This window comes from Leptinotarsa decemlineata, unplaced genomic scaffold (assembly GCF_025532065.1).
Source record: "Leptinotarsa decemlineata unplaced genomic scaffold, Ldec_3_MD MMD2_tig00026369_RagTag_RagTag, whole genome shotgun sequence".
NCBI classification, from domain to species: domain Eukaryota; kingdom Metazoa; phylum Arthropoda; class Insecta; order Coleoptera; family Chrysomelidae; genus Leptinotarsa; species Leptinotarsa decemlineata.
The window spans coordinates 6,236,265-6,255,613 of NW_027412709.1; the positions used below are offsets into that span (position 1 = coordinate 6,236,265).

At 32.8% G+C, this 19,349-nt stretch overlaps 1 protein-coding gene across 5 annotated transcripts in view; it reads left to right on the forward strand.

Moving 5' to 3' along the window:
* LOC111507510 (uncharacterized) overlaps positions 1-19,349 on the forward strand; it is a 484,193-nt gene that overhangs the window by 439,046 nt on the left and 25,798 nt on the right. For all 5 annotated transcript variants that reach the window (XM_074185259.1, XM_074185256.1, XM_023162821.2 and 2 more), the window contains exons 3-4: positions 15,161-15,319; positions 16,841-17,227. In XM_074185259.1, coding sequence (XP_074041360.1) covers positions 15,161-15,319; positions 16,841-17,227 — 546 coding nt within the window. The remainder of the gene's footprint in view (positions 1-15,160; positions 15,320-16,840; positions 17,228-19,349) is intronic.

Genomic DNA, 19,349 nt, shown 5'->3' on the forward strand with positions numbered 1-19,349 from the left:
CTGGTTCATCGTGAAATTCTGTACCAAAAACTTCATTATTGGAGGCAATGTCTAAAATTTTCATACGAATAAGTTTCCCATTAATCATTATTGAATATCGCTATCCTGTGTTTTGTCAGATAGTATATTGAAACATAATTTATTAAGATAGTGGCTTCTCAAGTTGCGGAAGAGATTAGTGAGACCGGAATAATACATGAAAACTAACACGAAAATATATATTTGTTTTGTATCGAACAAATGTCATTAATATGGAGCCAGAAAAGGGAACTGTTTTCGTACAGAATATCACAATAAAAATAATGTATAACACATAATTTCATTGTGCCTTCGATAGGTTGTGAATTAGGTGCCGATTACTTTGAAAATTATGTATTTTGTAACGAATATATCTCAGAAAATGTTTCTGAAATGCAATGACAAGCAATGAAAACAGTAACTTGTGTTACGTAGATATTTAAATTTTGATATAACATATGAATCTAAGTCGATTCGAGAAAACGTAGTCTTTACTAAAAAAGTAGAAGACATTTTTTTAGGGGGTTTCAATAAAACAGTTGATGAATAAATTCATGATGTATTGGTTGTACCGTTAACAGAAGAGAAAAAAATATATAAGTAAGTAGCATGCATTTAGTTTCAATATTGTAATAAGTTGATGCGGATGTAGCCGTTATACAAGTGGTAAAAAAAGAAAGTTTTTTCCCATTTTTCATTTCAATCTTCCCCTGATAATGTTAACTTGGTGATTGAATTGGGCATTGAAAGAAACTGCTCTAGTTCCAATCTTTTGTGTTTTGAAGTAAAAATAATACTCAATCAATACAAGTCAATCCTCAATCAAGAATCTGAGGAATTATTACTACGCAGTATAAATGAGCAATCAATTTGGATATTTAATGACGTGTCACTGTACTTCTCAATCGATTGTCTCTGGTAATTGACTCGACCAGTGAAAATATGGTGTTTCAAGATGATTTTTTCAATGACTGGTATAACAGTTTTCATTTTTTTGCATTCAGATGTATAATATAAATTTTTCCGCTATAAATTTCGCTTTCAAATTGTCATAATCCCAGTGAATTTGCAGTAAATGTTATGTTTGTCCTTTGTAGAATTGAAGCAAATGGATGAATTTATTAGAGGCAGTTATGATTCCACAAACAGAGAAATTTGAATGGCTCAATGGTAAAGTTCTCAATGAAACAAAATGAAATCTGTAACCAAGGCTAACATATGAAATTAATATTCATCCGGATCTGGAAACATATTTGATTGACATTATTAACATTACAATAATTGTAATGTTTCGACACGTAAGACGAGTCAAGCAAAATCATGTTGATGAAACTGAACATTTTTGAAAATGTATGTTATGCCCCGAGCCCCGAGATCTTCAATTTTGGAACTACCAATATTTGTACAGTAAAATTTTCATTTTGAGTAACATAAAATAACTTTTGCGAATATGTCACTAGCTTGTGGTTCAAAAATTTCCAATCAAAATGATATCTTCTGCAAGCAGACTCTTGACTGACTTGACCCAAAAAGGTACTGCTTTGCAATACAAATAACTCAATCTAGAAGTAAGTCATCACCAGAATCAGTCAGATTTTTTTTTTAGCCACTCGTGGGACCCTCAATGGGCCATAAACATCTTTGTTGGCATTAAAAGGATACAAATGAACTCACCAAATAAATTTTCGCCAAAAACTTATGTCAGTAAAAATTCAGTAATTCGTTTTGTGAGAAAATGGTTTCAGAATGGGTTTTCTGAGGTATATACTTTTTTTTCAATAGAACGGTAATAAACCGAACTCTTGAATGATCGAAATCCACACAGAAATTCAATATTTTTACAAAGATTCTGCAATCATTTTTCAACTCTGTTACTTCATTCAAAGAAAATTTCAAAGAAGGTGTTGTCATTTCGTGGAGATCAAATAGATAGTATTGAATTATTTTTTTTTAATTATTTCAGAATTGAAAATCGACTGGTTTCATGAATTTTACTAATTTCGTTTATTCAATTAATCATGCATGTATGCGATGTTTTTTGAATGCACTATTCAATCGATATGCTTCCTAACTATTCCTTCAATTGTTGAAAAGTAATGTATTTGAAACGTTTTCAGTAGTTCACCATATGTGTTGTGTAACATTATTGTTCATCAAATCGCTCAATAATATTGAATGAAATAATCTGCACATGAAGTTTCAATCTTGAAAGTGTGAGTGCACTTTCAACATCGAGATTTTGTCCAATTTTTCATAGAAAATGCTATAAAATATCCCAATATATATTCCAAAAATTCTATTGTTATGTGGAACGTCAAATGAATACAGAAAATCAGAGGAATTGAAAAAAACATTGATGAGTTGAATATAGATTTAACACAAGTACTGTTTTCAAACACGAGAACTGCAATACTCTTTCGCATACCATGAAGTGTTCTTCCCATTAATTTGCTCGGACACTTCATGAAGTATTCCATCTCCTGGAGACACCAGCTTGGTTGGTGAAATACCCGTCGAGAAAAGTGTTGGAGTGCCAGAGGTTCCAGTTATACTTTCATCCAAAATAGATCAGTAAATTGCAGGAAAAATTGGGTGACTTCGACACAGAAAAAGAATTTCCATTTAACACACCTCAAGGACTTTGTACCGTGAACAAATTCAGTACAAATGATTTATCTAAAGAGATTGGGAAAATATGCCTGTGTTCTCAAAAAATTTCGTCTGTGCTTATGTTTAGTGGATTAGGTATAGATTTTGAACCATATTCTTTATACCAGAATATATTCGTGATGTACATTCACTTCGTTCACCTTGTAGGACTTTTCCAGTTACAACACGTTTTAACTTTATGATATGTCGTTTCTCCAATTTAAGTTCTTGCGCTGCATTTACAGGCGCAGCCAACAAAACAAGATCAAACTTCAGAAATGCACTTGGGTATGAAATTTGTTGTTTTTAATAATAACATCAAATTACCGTCTTGTTTTGTTCATTGTTATCATGCACGAGCAGCGCACAATAATTCAGATAAGAAATATATTATTTGGAATCCATTATTATAATTTCTGAAGTATATAACGATTTACTTTAGAGATAGAAACGGCAATTTTGTTACATAAATAAGATTTTATATAATTTAATTGATGTTGTTTCTAGATTTTGTAAACAGTCATAGTGAACAAGGTTAACTTGATTATATATAATGATTCCGAAAATTTATTTTGTATTTTTTGTATCAACAACATTGTTGTTTACAAATTTTCTTAATTTATTATATTCAAACCATCCCCACTTTAACGCGGGTTTCTACATTTTATCTCTTCTGTATTCTATCTTTGTATTTTGATTTGATTTGATCAATAATCATCATGTTTTTAAACTTGTTCAAGCTTGGATTCAAGAGCCACTTCTTCAACAAACTACTGGTTTGTTGAAATTTTTTTTTGATAGTAACTACAAATTTTTTGTCATAAAATAATTTACTTTTCATAGTGAGATATTTTGATTGCCTCAATTGGTCCCCTAGCACAAATGTATGAACACAGTTTATTCAATTACATTTACTTTCCGAATATGATTTTTGAAATCATACCATACATTTTGATTACGTATTATTGCAAAATATCGTCATGCTCATAATGCCAATATTAGAAATATAAACCATGAGAACTTCTGAAAAACTTGAAAATGAACTCGCTACAAAGAAGGAAAATATATCAAACTGCGAAGTGACCAAAAGCCGTAAATAACATCACAAAATTGGAGTATTTTGAAAAATTCCGTCAAAAATGTTGAAATTGATATGAATGATATCTTATTAAATTTTCTTCAATCAGCACTTTGATCAATACACAGTTACACACTCACATTGATTTCTAAAATTATTTATTTTAAAAAAGAGAATAATATATAGTGATATTGAGGATGTGTAATATTTTACATGGAATGTTTCTCAACCATATGATATGGAACTTTTCTGATTCTTCCAATTTTCACAGATCATGTTTGAATATGTAATCATAATCATATACAATGTCCTCTGTCAATGACAGAGGACATTGATCATATCTTGATCGAATAGCAATAAAAAGTAGCCACATCTTTGAAGGAGTTAGTTGTAGTCATGAAAAATGAGAAATGAAACTTATTATATTTTTTCATCACTTGTTCGAGTGGTCAAATATCATAGAAAGTTTTATGGACCTTTTTTAAAATGATATCCTACCACGTAGTAACGGCCACAGCCATCAATTTAGTTGTAGTTAGTTGATGAAGGAGTAGAAACTTCAGAATTATTCAGCTTCGGAAAATTTTAATATCCTACTAATAAATAATATTATTTCTGAAACCACATCCACCTTATACTTGTATGGATCTAATTCCATAATTTCAATATTTCACTGATTTCTTAATACTATAGAATATTATTTTTTCTATTTTTTTCTCGATTCGGTATACAACAGAATGCTTCATTCCTGTCGATGAAAAAACTGAAATTTCAATTGCTTAGGAATCAGAAGTGAAACAAATAATTCTCATTTCTTGAAGCTCATTTCCAGCAAAATATTGGATTAGAACCATTAACGATCCCATGTTTCCATCGGCACATATGATTTCTACTATATAGAACTGTCAAAAATCAAAATTATTTTGTTACCAACGAAATACTGACATGAGATAACACTTTTCCCGTTTACGTTTTGGAGAAAGAATAATCTGAAAGTTACCTGCTGAATAATTCATTATTTTTCATTTGCATTCACCTTCGCTAGACCAAACCTACGTCAGATTGTTACGAAAATTAAAATACGTATGAAATACTCAGAACTCATTTTGACGTGTTAGATAAATTTGAAGAATTGCTATGTGATGTGAATAAAATATTTAAATTGAAAGGGGTATATTTTTAGGAGAGATTAATTCCTGGGAAAGAATTGTTTTGGCCCCATACTTCTCCATCTTTATACAAAAAATGTGAGATTTTTCAAAGCAATTGATTTTAAAATGAATTCTCCATGGGGATGGGTAGATCATGCAAAGAGGTAACTTTCAGACACAAACTGGGAAAAAAAGTCCTTTCGAAACAACTACATACTTTCATACAAACATAAAATATTTTCCACATAAACCAAATCATGTTACTAAATAATCATTCGTACTCTTCTATTGAAAATAAGTATTCAATAATTCATAGATAACATACAACAATTCAACATTAACTAGTTGTGCTCATTATTATTTTGCGATAAAAATGTTGGCATTGAGAAGAACTTACCCCTCTCAAATTATTTTCTTCCCAATAATCATTCCATTTCCTATAATCAGTAAAAAGGCCTAACTGAAAATTTCCCCATTTCATAAAAAATGTTCCTTCCGATTAACATTCATGCATGTATTCATGCATAAGGCTAGAATGATTCACTTAAATTACTCGAAAAAATACAAACTAAAAACACTTTTATAACAAATTTCAGACAGGTTCCTGATTTTATTTCTAGTTGTTCGTCCAAGTCTCAAATAACGTTACCCACTTTTTTGTTTATGAGTAAGTTCAGCTTCACACCTCTCGTCACCACAAAGTAATAACAACGTCCTTCAAAAAATAACAATGAAATTTTAGAAAAACTACAAAAAAATGTTAGTTTGTCAGTAAACTCATTTCTGTTCATGCTCGAGTCTCAATGATACTGTCTTCAAAGCATTTTTATTCATCTATCATTTCAAGGGATGTTCTTCTGATGTAATTTGGTTAAAATGGAAGCCATAACAATATTTGTTCTCTGTCATGAAGTGTCGAGGTCTCGATGAGCTGATCAAAATGAATTCAAATATGTGCTTGTGTAACTTTCATTGTTCACTTCCGAAGAATATTCTTGTATTTACCTGTTGATGAAGAATAATTTGAAAGTTGTGTATTTGAGAATACATCCTATAACATTTTATTTGCATTGTCCGTTGTTTGACCATACCTACGTCAAATGGTTAGACAGATTCACATACGAATGAAATTCCCAGGTTATCACCTCGACGTGACCAACAAATTCCATTTTTCAATTATTAGCCGTTAGAAATTGTTCTTTCTATGAGTATATTTCTTTGTAAATTCCACCATGAACTGAAAAGCCAGGTGAATAGTTTTAGTTGGACCATTCTTCACGCAATGATAGAATTGAATATTATTTTTGGGAACTTTTTGGTATTTTCTTTATTTATTTTTAGTTTTCGATATCTTCGATATCTTCTACATATTTTTTGATTGCTTCCCTTGTTATTTTTCCTTCAACTTTTGTGAACTTTTTTCTGCAACATTTTTGACAATGTTTCCACGTCTCATCTAGAAAATTCTAGAATTCCGATTCTAGTATTATAGTCTTTTTCATCGAGTTTTGTTTCCAAGAAATGTTTCTATTATGAAAATGTCAATACACGTTTATTGAGTTAACTTGATTCACGTCAAGTTTTGAATATTCATGTTGTGATTTTATACATCCTGCTGAATATATTGCGCTAATCAAAGCTTGAAGGTGCATTCCGTAGGATTCCATTATTTATTCTGCATATTATGAAACAACGCAGGCAAATACTTTGTTGAAAGATGATAATCTTAGCATATTTTCGACTCCGTCAACTTTCTCTACGAATACATATGCACCTGGTCATGAGGGGATGTCCACAGGGAGGGGTCTTATCACCCCTTCTCCGGAACGTAGTAGAGTAGACTGGAGCCAAAAGAGCATCTGTGGCTTATGAGCAATGTCGGCGGAAAGTGGGATCTTTCACCCCGTGTGGTCACCTGGATCTACACTGCAATAATAAGACGTACGTTAACGTACGGAGCCATGGCATGAGGACCGATAGATCTACAAGCAACGGCCATCCAAAAATTAAATCAAATTCAGTGACTGGCTTGTTTGAACATCACAGGAGCGATGAGAACAACATCAACCGCGGCAATGGAAATAATTACGGGTCTGACCCTTCTGGACCTGTACGATGAGGATAATGCGTTAATGGCCATGGTATGATTGCTCACAGCTGGTGTAAACCTCGAAGTAGAAATGGGCCAATTGAGGCTGGGCCTATGGCGAGATGCGCTTACTGCGCAACCTCTGCTGCAGGCAACCAGTGATGCAGTTGAACCCAGGTTTATGTTTAATATACCCTACAAAATACAAATAAAACAGAACACAGAGTCAGATGCTACAAATGCAAAACGCATATATACAGATGGCTCAAAACCAAAGAAGGCTCAGGATGTGGAGTGTACCCCAGATCACCAAGCCTATGGATCATGTGGGGAATGGGAAAAAATACCAGCGTGGTCCAAACAGAACTGGTTGGTATCTCAATCGCCACAAAAGAAATAACTAGGAAAGGAATTTCTGGCAAAAATATAACAACCTGCACTGACCTCAGGCAAGCCCTATTAGCCTTGAACAGCCAATGTGTAACCTCAGGGCTAGTACTAGAGTATCACCAAGATTTAGCCAAAGTCTCAGTAGATAATAACATTATCCTGAGGTGGGTTAAAGGGCACGAGAGAAGTGAAGGTAATCGCATTGCCGACTTTCTAGCCAAGGAAGCGGCTGGACTGAGAATGTCCATGAACTAGCCAAATGTCACACCCATGCTCAATTCCTAAAGAGATGGGATGGAATCAAAGGATGCAATCTTTCCAGGATCACCCTGGGTGACCCTGAGAAGCTGGCGCCAAAAAAATATCTGGCGATGACCAGGAAAAATCTACGCTTAACAGTAGGACTGGCCACTGTCAACTAAGGAAACACCTCCATAATATGGGGCTAGTGGACACACCTCCATGCAGGATGTGTGAACGGGAAGATGAGACTGTCAGGCATGTCCTATGCGAGTGCCCGGAGTTATCGTCAATAAGAGAATGTGCGTTCGGCGAGTCTTGGCCTACACCTGCCGATATAAAGGAAATGTCTCCCAGTGACCTGTCCACCTTCCTGGAAAGGACAGGATGGACGATGACCTAGGAGGACAACTCCTCGGGAAGATGTACAATAGGTCACATGTGGCCTAAGCGATGTGGGCTAACACTCACTCTCCCTATTCTACAGATGCAGATACATATGCACCTCTACGTTTGCACCTATTGATGGTTTTGATAATGAACTATAATATAATTTTACATATGACAATTTCAGTTTTCTCCATTCAGAAATATTCTCGTTTTCAAGAAAACATTTTCGTGATGTGAAATATATGTCTTTTGGGAATGAAAAGTTTTGTATTCTATCTACTTCTCCATCTTCATACAAAAAGCAATTAAATTCGAAATAAGCTCTGTGTAAAGATATCTACATTATGTGAATGAGTTACTTCCACATGCAAACTGAAAGACAAAGCCCTCACGGAACAACTACTTCCATTCGAAATGGTGAATTATACTTAAACCACCTTTTCCGATTCAGTTTGTACTACAAACCTTCGTCATTGAACGGAATCAGATATCATTTGTAAAAACGCTACACGGAATAATGCATGAAAGAGTTACAAAGAAAAATTTCACTTCTCAAGGGCGAATTTCGAAATTCGTCATTACCTCATCATTCGTCAATTCCTCATCAACACATTTTTGTATGGAGCTGAAGCAATAGAAAGCCAAAACCTTCATTTCCCAAATACCACCAATTTATCTTTAAAATATGACTCTCCAAATTCAAACAACATTTTTATGATTGGAATTGAATAAAATAAATGTATAATTGTCATAACGTACTGCCATCGTGACCTGTGAGTAGCTTTAACTCATCCATGACAAAAACTCGTAAGGTTATGAATGAACTGAGTACTTCATTATGGAATGTTATACAAATTGGTGAGGGAATGAAACAGATGTCTCATTCCTAAACATTGAAGATGTTATTGTTATATGTTTTTATATCGTGACTTCTCCATATATCGTATTGTGTACCATAACGGATATACATAGAATGTGTAAAAGCCAAATGGAATAAATTCATCATTTCGGTTACGGTACATATTTTTACAAAATCCCGAAACATGTTAGATTTAAATTATAATTTGACATACTTCAACGGAAAAATGATACCCCTACGTTCAAACCCCGTCGAATGACGATACAACCATCAATTTTTCAAATGGGAAATATAGGCTTGTGATATATCGTTTAAAAGGTATCTTTATTTTCTATTCAAAATTTTTAACGCTTTCAAGTTTATTGCAACAAGTGATAAAATAAATTAAAATCATATGGTTACCGAAATTTGATAAAATACACTCCAAACTTATTGTAACATACCCAAAAAACACATTTCATGTTGAGGTATTGATAATAATAAAGTAAGCAAAAACCATAGCAATGTTTTTTTCAGATAGTATACTTTAAAAAACTGTAAATAGTTTTCGTGGCAACGTTAATTTAAAACGCCTTGTTAACTTGTTTTGTATGTTACAACATTAGCTGACACTATTTCAATTTAAGTTCAAAGTTCGTTAACTTCAAGTCTGACAAATGGTTATATTAATGGAAATGAATGAAATAACAAATGATTAGTTTCGGAGATAGAACCCAAACACAATATTAAGTAGCTCACCAACTTCATGAGAAATTTCCTAATTTACCACCAATATCTCTAGGAACAATAAGCAAAATAGAGAAGCAGTTTCGCGAGATTGGTCATGTGGAGCAGATAAAAAAAGCAGCTGCCAATGCACTAAGTTATGAACTCAAATTAGATGTGATGCTTGAGTTGGAGGAAAACCTACATACATCCACTACATTCAATGTTAGCCATACATCGTAAACATATTGAAAGAGAATAAAATGAATCCCTATAAAATGATACATACTCAGGAGCTCATGAAAGATGATTTTGATAGAAAAACTCATTTTTAGAATAATTTATGTTTTCTGCTGAGTGTACTTTGTCTCTTAACGGTTATGCTATTCGGCAAAATTGACACTACTGGTCAACGGAAAATCCTTACTGAATGAGGGAAGAGCACACGCAATATCCTGAAAAGGTTAATATTTAGGCAGGGATTGTAGGATTTGTCTCTTTTTCATTGGTGCAATTTGACACAATTTTTGGAAGTATCTGACACTACTTCCAAATGATTTCATTCTAAGTTTAGCAAATATGCTGTTCCAGCAAACCGTCAAGTTCCAGTGAATAAGGTAACCACATGATTCTAATTTATCTCAATTGTTGCAACAAACTAAAAAGCGATAACATTTTTGAATAGAGGATGATGAGAACTTTCAAACGATATATCACAAACCTATACTCCTCAATTGAAAAATTGGGGGTACCTGTCATTTGAAGGGTGTTGAAAGAAGGGGTAGCATTTTTACTTTGAAGACTGTCAAATTATGATTTACATTCGACGTGTTTCGGATTTTTTTTCAAATACGTACAGTAACCGAAATAATGAATTTATTCCATTTGGCTTTTACACATTGTATGTGATTTATTTATAATTCAATGTTCATATGTAATTAGTTGCTCCGAAAGGGCTCTTCTTACATATTGTATCTGAAAGTAACTTCTATGCATGATCTACACATTTTTGCGAAAAATTTAATCTGGAATCAACTGCTATCTTTCCATATCCAGCGTATGAAGCTGTAGAAGTGAAAAGCCAAAATCATTTTCTTTTCCAAAAAGTAGTCCGTCCCAAAAATATACCCCATTCAATATATTTTAATGATAATGCTAATGATACCTACTTTTCTTAATCTGAATGTATCCTTATTTATCTGTTTCGTCCAGTTCAGGTGGATCTGAAGTATCTTGATGAGGTCATAGATTTGTTCTCAGTTATGTTATGTCTGGCGATTTTTATGCCTGACGTTTCCTCTGCGACTGCGTTAGTCAGTATCAAAGGCAATAAGCCAATGGGCAAAGTGTTCCAGTTGTCCTCTGTGCAGATATCATGAAGTTTGTTCAGTTCTCCAAATTCATTCCATTGCTGATGAGCATGACTTCATTTCTATCGGTTTAATTTGATTCGGGAGCAATTATTTAGATGTAACCAGATGGTACCCAAATTATCGTGTTTGAAGAAACTCAAATCCCCGAGTTACTATCCAAGACTATATATAGAGGAGATGAAAATTCAGAACAGAAGAGGGATTCAACATAAATAAAGTCTGACTGCCTGCACTCAATTGATCCCCGTATCAGGAGGTCACTGAATTGAAACAATAGGAATGAAACCACGCCTAGCACTAATCTAATAAAATTGAAGATCCGAAACAATTTTGTTGCAGCTATTTTGAGGACAAACAAATCACTTCGTCAATTGCTTTATTTTGATAATGTTTACTGCAGTCGTCAACGAATCATCAGACATGAAAATCTGCAGACCACGGCCAACATACCCGGAAAATTGATAAGATATTCAAAGAATTATTATTTGTACGCTGATATATAACATGTCTTTTGTTAATTTCATGTCACGGTTATATGAATAGAATCCTACTGATAATTTTAAATATCCTTCAATTTTCGTGTAGGGTGTTTTCTAGATGCGAAAATAATTGCTCAATTTCTCGGATTTGCACGAATTCCAGAGTTATATAAGTGTGATGATGCGTCGCACCGAAATTTTCAGCTGGTTCGTGTTCACTTTCTCTTCACTTTCTTCGAGTCCTTACGATCTGCGTGCAACATTGGCATGTTTAATATTATTTGACTCTTATGTCACTCTTCTTCAAATTATGTTACGTAACTGTACTACATACTAACCTGTTCAATGTTCAAAGAGGCACGGTTTCCTTTCGATGGATATGAGTTGATTGATATCGTAATTTATATAGAAAAATAGCTCCGGTAATATGGTTTATATCTGTTGACATTCATACAGCAAATATCAATATTTCGTTAAATGTAGGTCAAGATATACTTTATGTGGTAACCTTTTTCCAAACTTGATAAAATACTGCCTCTCGTCTGCGTTCCATTCATCACTTTCCTTCTGGTTGTTGGTCAAATCATTATATTTTCTTCTGCTACCAAGTATTTGTATAGAATATTTTTAGATTTTTTCAAATCTGACGAAGTATCAACTTCATTGACATTGCATATTTTGATAATTAATTAGTTTTTATTACTTCGAAAGTATATGGATTTGCTACATTCATATTGACAGAAATACAGTCAATACAATTGTCCAAATCAATCAACTATGAAATAATGAGAGCCAATTTTCGATTGATTCAAGTTACTAATAAATGAGTATCAAAAACACTTTCTGGATCTACTTTATCTCTGGTATTCAACACAATACTCATAATTTTGTTCGATTTCAATGATTTTGTATATATTTATTTCTTGAGGTGTCTCTTTAAACTTGCCTGTATTTGGATAACATCGGGTAATATTCTTCATGTTGGAGTTTCTCTAGTTTCATTGTTTCTAGGAATGTGTATTATTTGTGTAGTATATTAAATGTTAGTTAGATTTTGCTGTGTTATGATTTGTATTTGTTCCCCGATGAATTATGACACAGCAAGACCTAACATTCAATATACAACACACATTCTTAGAAACAATGAAACTAGAAAAACTCCAACACAAGGGGTATTGCCTGATGTAACCCAAATACAGACAAATTTAAAGAGACATCCGGAAGATAGGAGAGAACAAATACCTGCACAACGGCGCTTGCATATAATAAGTATAATAAGTAATGTTAATATTAAAATACTCAAAATAAAGGAACATTAGTTGCATCAATAAAAAAAAATTGAATAATGATTCTGTTCTATTATCTTTTATGTTATCAGATAAAGATTATTTTTGTTTTACTTCAGAATCCAGAATATAAATACTACTATATTGTTTTGCAGTACACAACTCACTTCTGCTGCTGTATGCACTCTTATACATATACTCATGATCTTTTTCCCTCGTTATTTGTCCTTGTCCTTTTTGTTTTGTTTCTGTGTAGCAAGTCTAATCCCATTCTCCAAACATCTGTCAATTTATTTCCTATTACATTTATGCTTCGAATAATTCATGTTCTCAACTTGTATATTTCTTTGTCATCCACCATGTTTTTTGTTTTTCATACTTCCCTAGTTTTGTTCATATGTGTGCTCTAATTTTTGACCATTATTTCTATTCAATTCTTCTCTTTGTACTATATCCATATGCAATTATCGATATTCATTCCTTGCAAATGCACTTGAACCTAATTAATTTTTGTTTTTTTATTTTATTCTACGTCTCATCATTTCCGTCAGTTTCTTTTCCGACAATATAACCATTTACATGGATTATGAATCAAATGTTTCAAGTGGTTCGTTTGAATTTTCCATCATTGAAAATTTGTGAAAAATCTTCACATTCCATGCAAAATCACATCTTTGTTATATTACTATTAGATTTCTCTTCTAGCCGTTGGTTGTGTCTGAATAACTTTCGTTCTTGGGTTGGTGTTACAATGTATTTTGTTTTCACACAAAGGTGTGGATGATGGATTTATCGACTATAATGTGTTAGATATACATATTCCAGTCAACCAAAGTATAATGATAAAGTTTTTAAATATGACTATAACCAACTGTATGAAATACGTGTAATCTGAATTGAAGGGGTTATATTTTTAGAAGTGATTAATTTTTTGGGAAAGAAAGTTTTTGGCTTTCTACTACTCCATCTGATACAAAAAAGGGGATGAGAGAATCTTCCAAAGAAAGGAAGGAAGTAATCAATTTGAAACTCTATACATGAATGTGTAGATCATGCAAAGAAGTAACTTTCAGTCACAAACTGAAAGAAAGTCCTCCTGAAACAGCTACTTTCATATAAACATTGAATTACACGAAAGAAAATAATTCTTTCGAAACAAATACTTCTATATGAACACTGAATTATACAGAAGATACTTTTCTCTACCCAGTTTGTATTTCAAACATTTGTTGTGGAATAAGAATCAGATATCATTCACATGAGTTCTACTTTGAATGAATGCTAATAAATTGTACTCACATAGAACACTGTCACCCTCACTGGGATTGAATCAAATAGGTGAATGAATGTCATTACGATGTCATCGATGACATAAGCAGATCAAGCTTATTCCGTGAGATTCAAAATCGTAATTCATGAATGAAGTGTGTGTATTTTCTATAATGTTATCCAATTTGGTACTGAAGAGCCTTAGGGAAAGTGTCTTAAGGCGAAACATCGGTGTATACCAGTGAGGGTGACAGTAGACAGTAGACTCGGCCCCGATTGAGCGAGACAGACAGCCGGAGTGAGACAGACAGCCAGGCATCCAACCGTGGTGTACCAGTTACGTCATCAGCCAGGCATACAACTAAATTGCCACGCGAGACATGGTCAAATTGGTTCTATATCAGGTTTTTGAATAGATCAGATTTTTGGATAGGTTGAACGGATACTTGATCTGCTTCTATCGGGTCTGCTGAACTGGTTTTCATCCGGTTATGAACAGGTTTTATCAGGTTTGAACTGGTTTACAACAGGTCTGAACTGGTAATAATCTGATAATGTGGTTGGATTCTATATATACCTATTATTATTATTTTATTTCGTGTAATTCAATGTTTATATGAAAGTAGCTGTTTCAGGAGGACTTTCTTTCAGTTTGTGACTGAAAGTTACTTCTTTGCATGATCTACACATTCATGTATAGAGTTTCCTTCCTTCCTTCCTTTCTTTGGAAGATTCTCTCATCCCCTTTTTTTTGTATCAGATGGAGTAGTAGAAAGCCAAAAACTTTCTTTCCCAAAAAACGTGTAATCTATCTTGACAGTTTTTCTCTTTCCACATCAACCTGGAATGCATTATTCAAAAATTCCTTTGCAAAACTTTCATAAATGTTATTTTTATAAAGGTTATATGTAACCATATTTATTTTCATTGCGAACATATTTCTACATCATAAATATGGCTGGAATCTCTTTGTGTAAAGTAAGAATATGTAATTTAGAATATTGCCGAAACTATTTCTGTTGATATTTTTCTTCATTCTGGACATAATGAAATTCTAATTTTCCTATATTTTTACATCGTTCTTTATATAGTGTGTTCTTTATATTTGAATAACTCCAAACTGGAATACAATCATTCGTTATTACATAGATGGAATAAATTAAATAAGCCATATATTTGAACAGATTGGAGGAGATGCAGGAGGAGGAAATAATGCCCCTATGGCTGGTGGGGGCTTAGGAGGCTTAACAAATATTTTATCACAAATTGATTTGCCTGGATTGTTACAAGGAATAAATAGTTTCGTAAAATTAGTTGGAGCTTTCTGTCCACCATTGTCACAGGTAATTATGGGAATCATTTTTATAAACACGTAATCACATGATTCAATGAATAATTTCGCGTTTCCGAAATTGGAATTGCTGCCGTCAATGTCACGAAACCAAGGAAATAAGTTTTCCGTGTGGCATAGCCAAGGCACACTTTCCGATCGGGTCATTTAGGTAGCTTTCAAAGTTGATTATCTATAGGAAATTATTATGTATTGAGGTCAATTAATATATTATGAAAGAGGCATTGTGGAAATTACAGTTTAATGAAATAGATTGTTACACATTAATTGAATTAATTTAAAATTTTATCTAAATCGAACCAAAATTAGAATTGTCAGTTGAATTCATGTGAAGGCGTCCTTCAAGAAATGAAAGTTCATTTTGATTTGAAAACAAGTTTTTGTTCCCCAAATCATTTGTTGGGAATGCAATCTATAACAATAATAATTCACATGAATATCGAATGCAAAAAGGCTAGCCAACCTCAAATAGTTGATGTACTAACTTTTTGTGAAAACTAAGCAGGAACAACTCAATTGAGAAATGTATCTCTTTGAATATAAGGTGAAGAGATATTGAAGATAATTCATTGAGTTATATCGATTTATTCAGACATGTGACAATATGTTTCATTCTGAATTATTTTACAAGCACAAGTATGTTTGGAGCCATGAATGCCAATGAAGTTGAAAATCGATTCTGATAGTTAGATCACAACCAAATACATAGCACTACTGTAAGTGCTATTGGCTGATATTAATCAGTTCAACTTCATGATTCATTTCAATCTCAACCCTTCGTCAGCTTGCCTGAGTGTGTGAATTCCATGGACGTTTATAGTTAGGGAGGAATAAATACAAAAGTAGTGAGAATTATTGTCCCGAATCATTCATTTTAGATTAGATTTTTCCATATAATAACAAAAAACTCTAATAGAGAATCTTTAAATGCACGTTCAGATAATTCTATCAATGGAGTGAGAAAACGTATTAAAATAAATATTTCATAATAATATATCTCATCAGGAAGCGATCGATGAAAAAGTAAACAAAACATCATCAAAAAAGTACAAGAAGTCCAATTGTACTCATTTCTAGAAATATTTCAGTGAGTGATGTAAATACTCCTGAAATAATACAAAGTCTCATGAGACGTTTTCGAAACATATTATAAGGAATGATTCTGGGTAGATTTCGGAAAACAAAATTAAAAAAATTCTGAAGAGGTTTGGTTCCTTCCTTCAGTACAAACTCATGAAATTTTCTTTGAAAACACTGAAGTCAAACTCTTGAGGAAGGAAGCAATTGTTATTTGAAGTAGGTACTTATTATATCAGATGGACATTTTTCGAACCATTTTTCATTGAGTAGTAGAATATTATATGATCAATAATACATAATTCTTTCGAGAATTCAGGTTGTAGCATCATGTAAGAATGAAAATTTTTATAAATCTGATTTCGAACACATACACTTTCATACTTCCAACAGGCATCTACTTTTCCATAGAGTAAAATTTTTATTACACTTTTAGGTTTTGGATAATGTTATACAAAATGTAACAAGCACTGCATTCAGAGTATTTGGACGAGCAATTCTGCAAGGAGGAGGATTGGGAGGATCCGGAGGTGGGGGTGGGGGTGGGCAAAAAGTCAGCGTAGTGCTTCCCACCTTCCCACCAGATGACGACGACGAAGATTACGAGGATGAAGATGATGCAGAAAGTAGCTCATCAGCTTCTCTTGTACAGTTGGATGGAAAGAGTACTATTTCTGACAGTGACACTACTAGTGATTCACAAAATGAAGCCATTGTTCTAAGATCTGATGACGAAACTAGCGATGGTTCAGATGCTGGTGTCATGAATACTGAAAAGAATAAAAAAAGTGAAACAGAAAATATTCCCTCATCACTTTACACTGTGAGATTTCAGATTTGTTGTGAACATTTTCAGCATTTCAAGAGAAACTTTCTTTATCGTGATTCATTCTTATGTTTTCCACTGCATATCACAAAATTCACCAATGTTTCATTTGTTTTGAATAATATTATTGCAACTGATGTAATCGATCTCGTTCACATCCCATTCATAGTGAAAATATTTCCTTTCCTTATTTTTCTGATTGAATATAAGTTTAACAATAATAACCAATTAATTTCGAGACAAACTATTCATCACTGTTAAAAATTTGTTGTATAAATATTCTAAAATGATTGAACATATTATATGTTAACAACAATCCTTGTCAGCTAGGTTTTAGTAGGTATAATCGATATCAACAGAAAATAATTCATTTTTGAGAATATAAAAATCAACTTACTGTTGAACAATGATCTTTTTTACGTTCATTTGAATTTAACTGTCCATACCTGGATAGTCTGAAGTACAAAAGAGTTATTGCTTTCCAATCTTTCCAGTAAGATTTGCAATATACTGAAGGCTGTTATATCCTTCGTATTGTTTGCTACCATCAAGTAACTTTGACATAAGTTGTATTAAATATTCAGTTCATTATCGTGAAAAAATACTTTTTTCAGTTATTTTCTACTTTACAAATGACGATGCGGATAACTTCTCAACGGAGAAAGAACAAAATACCTATGGAATAACAATAGAAAAATTTCAAAGAAAAATGTACATTCGCCAAATTTTTTTTAAGTCGTGATTCGGAGGAATATTTCAACTGAAATAATCCAATGAAATGAATCACTTCTGAACTAAACTATGCTCGGAGTTATGATCTCTTCTACAGCATTAGAGATATAACTTTGCAGTTAACGCACACATGACTAATTGATGTCTGCCGAAGTAGTAGACAAAACAAAGTTCGATTTGACTACGGCCTTTCAGCTCGGATTTTGTTCTCTCCCATCTTGACTTCGGCCCCGAAAGTCTCCATTCTTATATTAGTCAAATCCGTTATGAAGTATCATACTTTTTTCAACTATTACTGTGGCACATTGTATATGTTCACAACAATATCAAAAATTCAGAAAGTATAGTAAATAATCATATAAATAGTAATAAAAAGTTATAGTTTGTATAATGAACGCATTTTCTACAGGATATGAAGATAGATATCCCACAAAATAACACAAAATAAAATGTCAGGTTCCAAAAAATATTTATTTCATCTTCGATAGGGAATATTTTTCCATTATTTTCAAAACGAAGTGTGCTCATCATACTTATAGTCAGTTTGCCGTTATCTATTCAAAAGATGGCTGAAAATGCTTTATATCCTCTGATACCTGATAGATCTAAAAAATCAAATGAGCAAATTCCATTTGAGTTTTTTGTTATGGATAAATATATGGAAATATTCCATTATAAATACTCCATTACAAAAATATACAGGTTGATTTCCGTACAAGAATAAAAAATTCATTATTTTTTCGTAATCTGTTGAGAAAAATAAAACTTTTTTCAACTGTTTACGAAAAGTAGGCTAGGCAGTTTGACACTGATAATAATTTTGAAGAATATCACTACTTTATATGTCAGAAATATAAAAAAATAATTGAATCGAATTGTCGCCCAGACAAACTGCTATTCACTATTCAAAAAAAGTATTTTTATATGGAATCCTGTATTCAGTTTTTAAATACAATTTGCCAGAGATATTTCTAGCGAAATCAATAACTCAAGAGGAGATTTTAACATATCAGTCTACATAACCTCAACACGTGTTTCACTAAACAATAGCTTTTGAATCTAAAACGCCTATACAAATGTTATCGTCCAGTTGAGTGGAATGTAATATTCAAATTGTGTTATGAAGTGTATCAAATATTTCCATGGAGTCTCGAAAAATTATATCATCATACCTCATTTCAGAGGGAGATTTCTTCTGTCCGTATACCTACGAAGAGCCAATCTAGGGATAAACACATATTCCAAAATTATAACAATAATATCGTTGTCAATCGTTGTGAACACTTATTTTCACTAATGAAACATTTTTACAGTAGCGATTTATACAATATTTAAACTATCAGTATTCAGTTGCGCTCCTCTGGTCTATTAGTGATCACGAAAATAA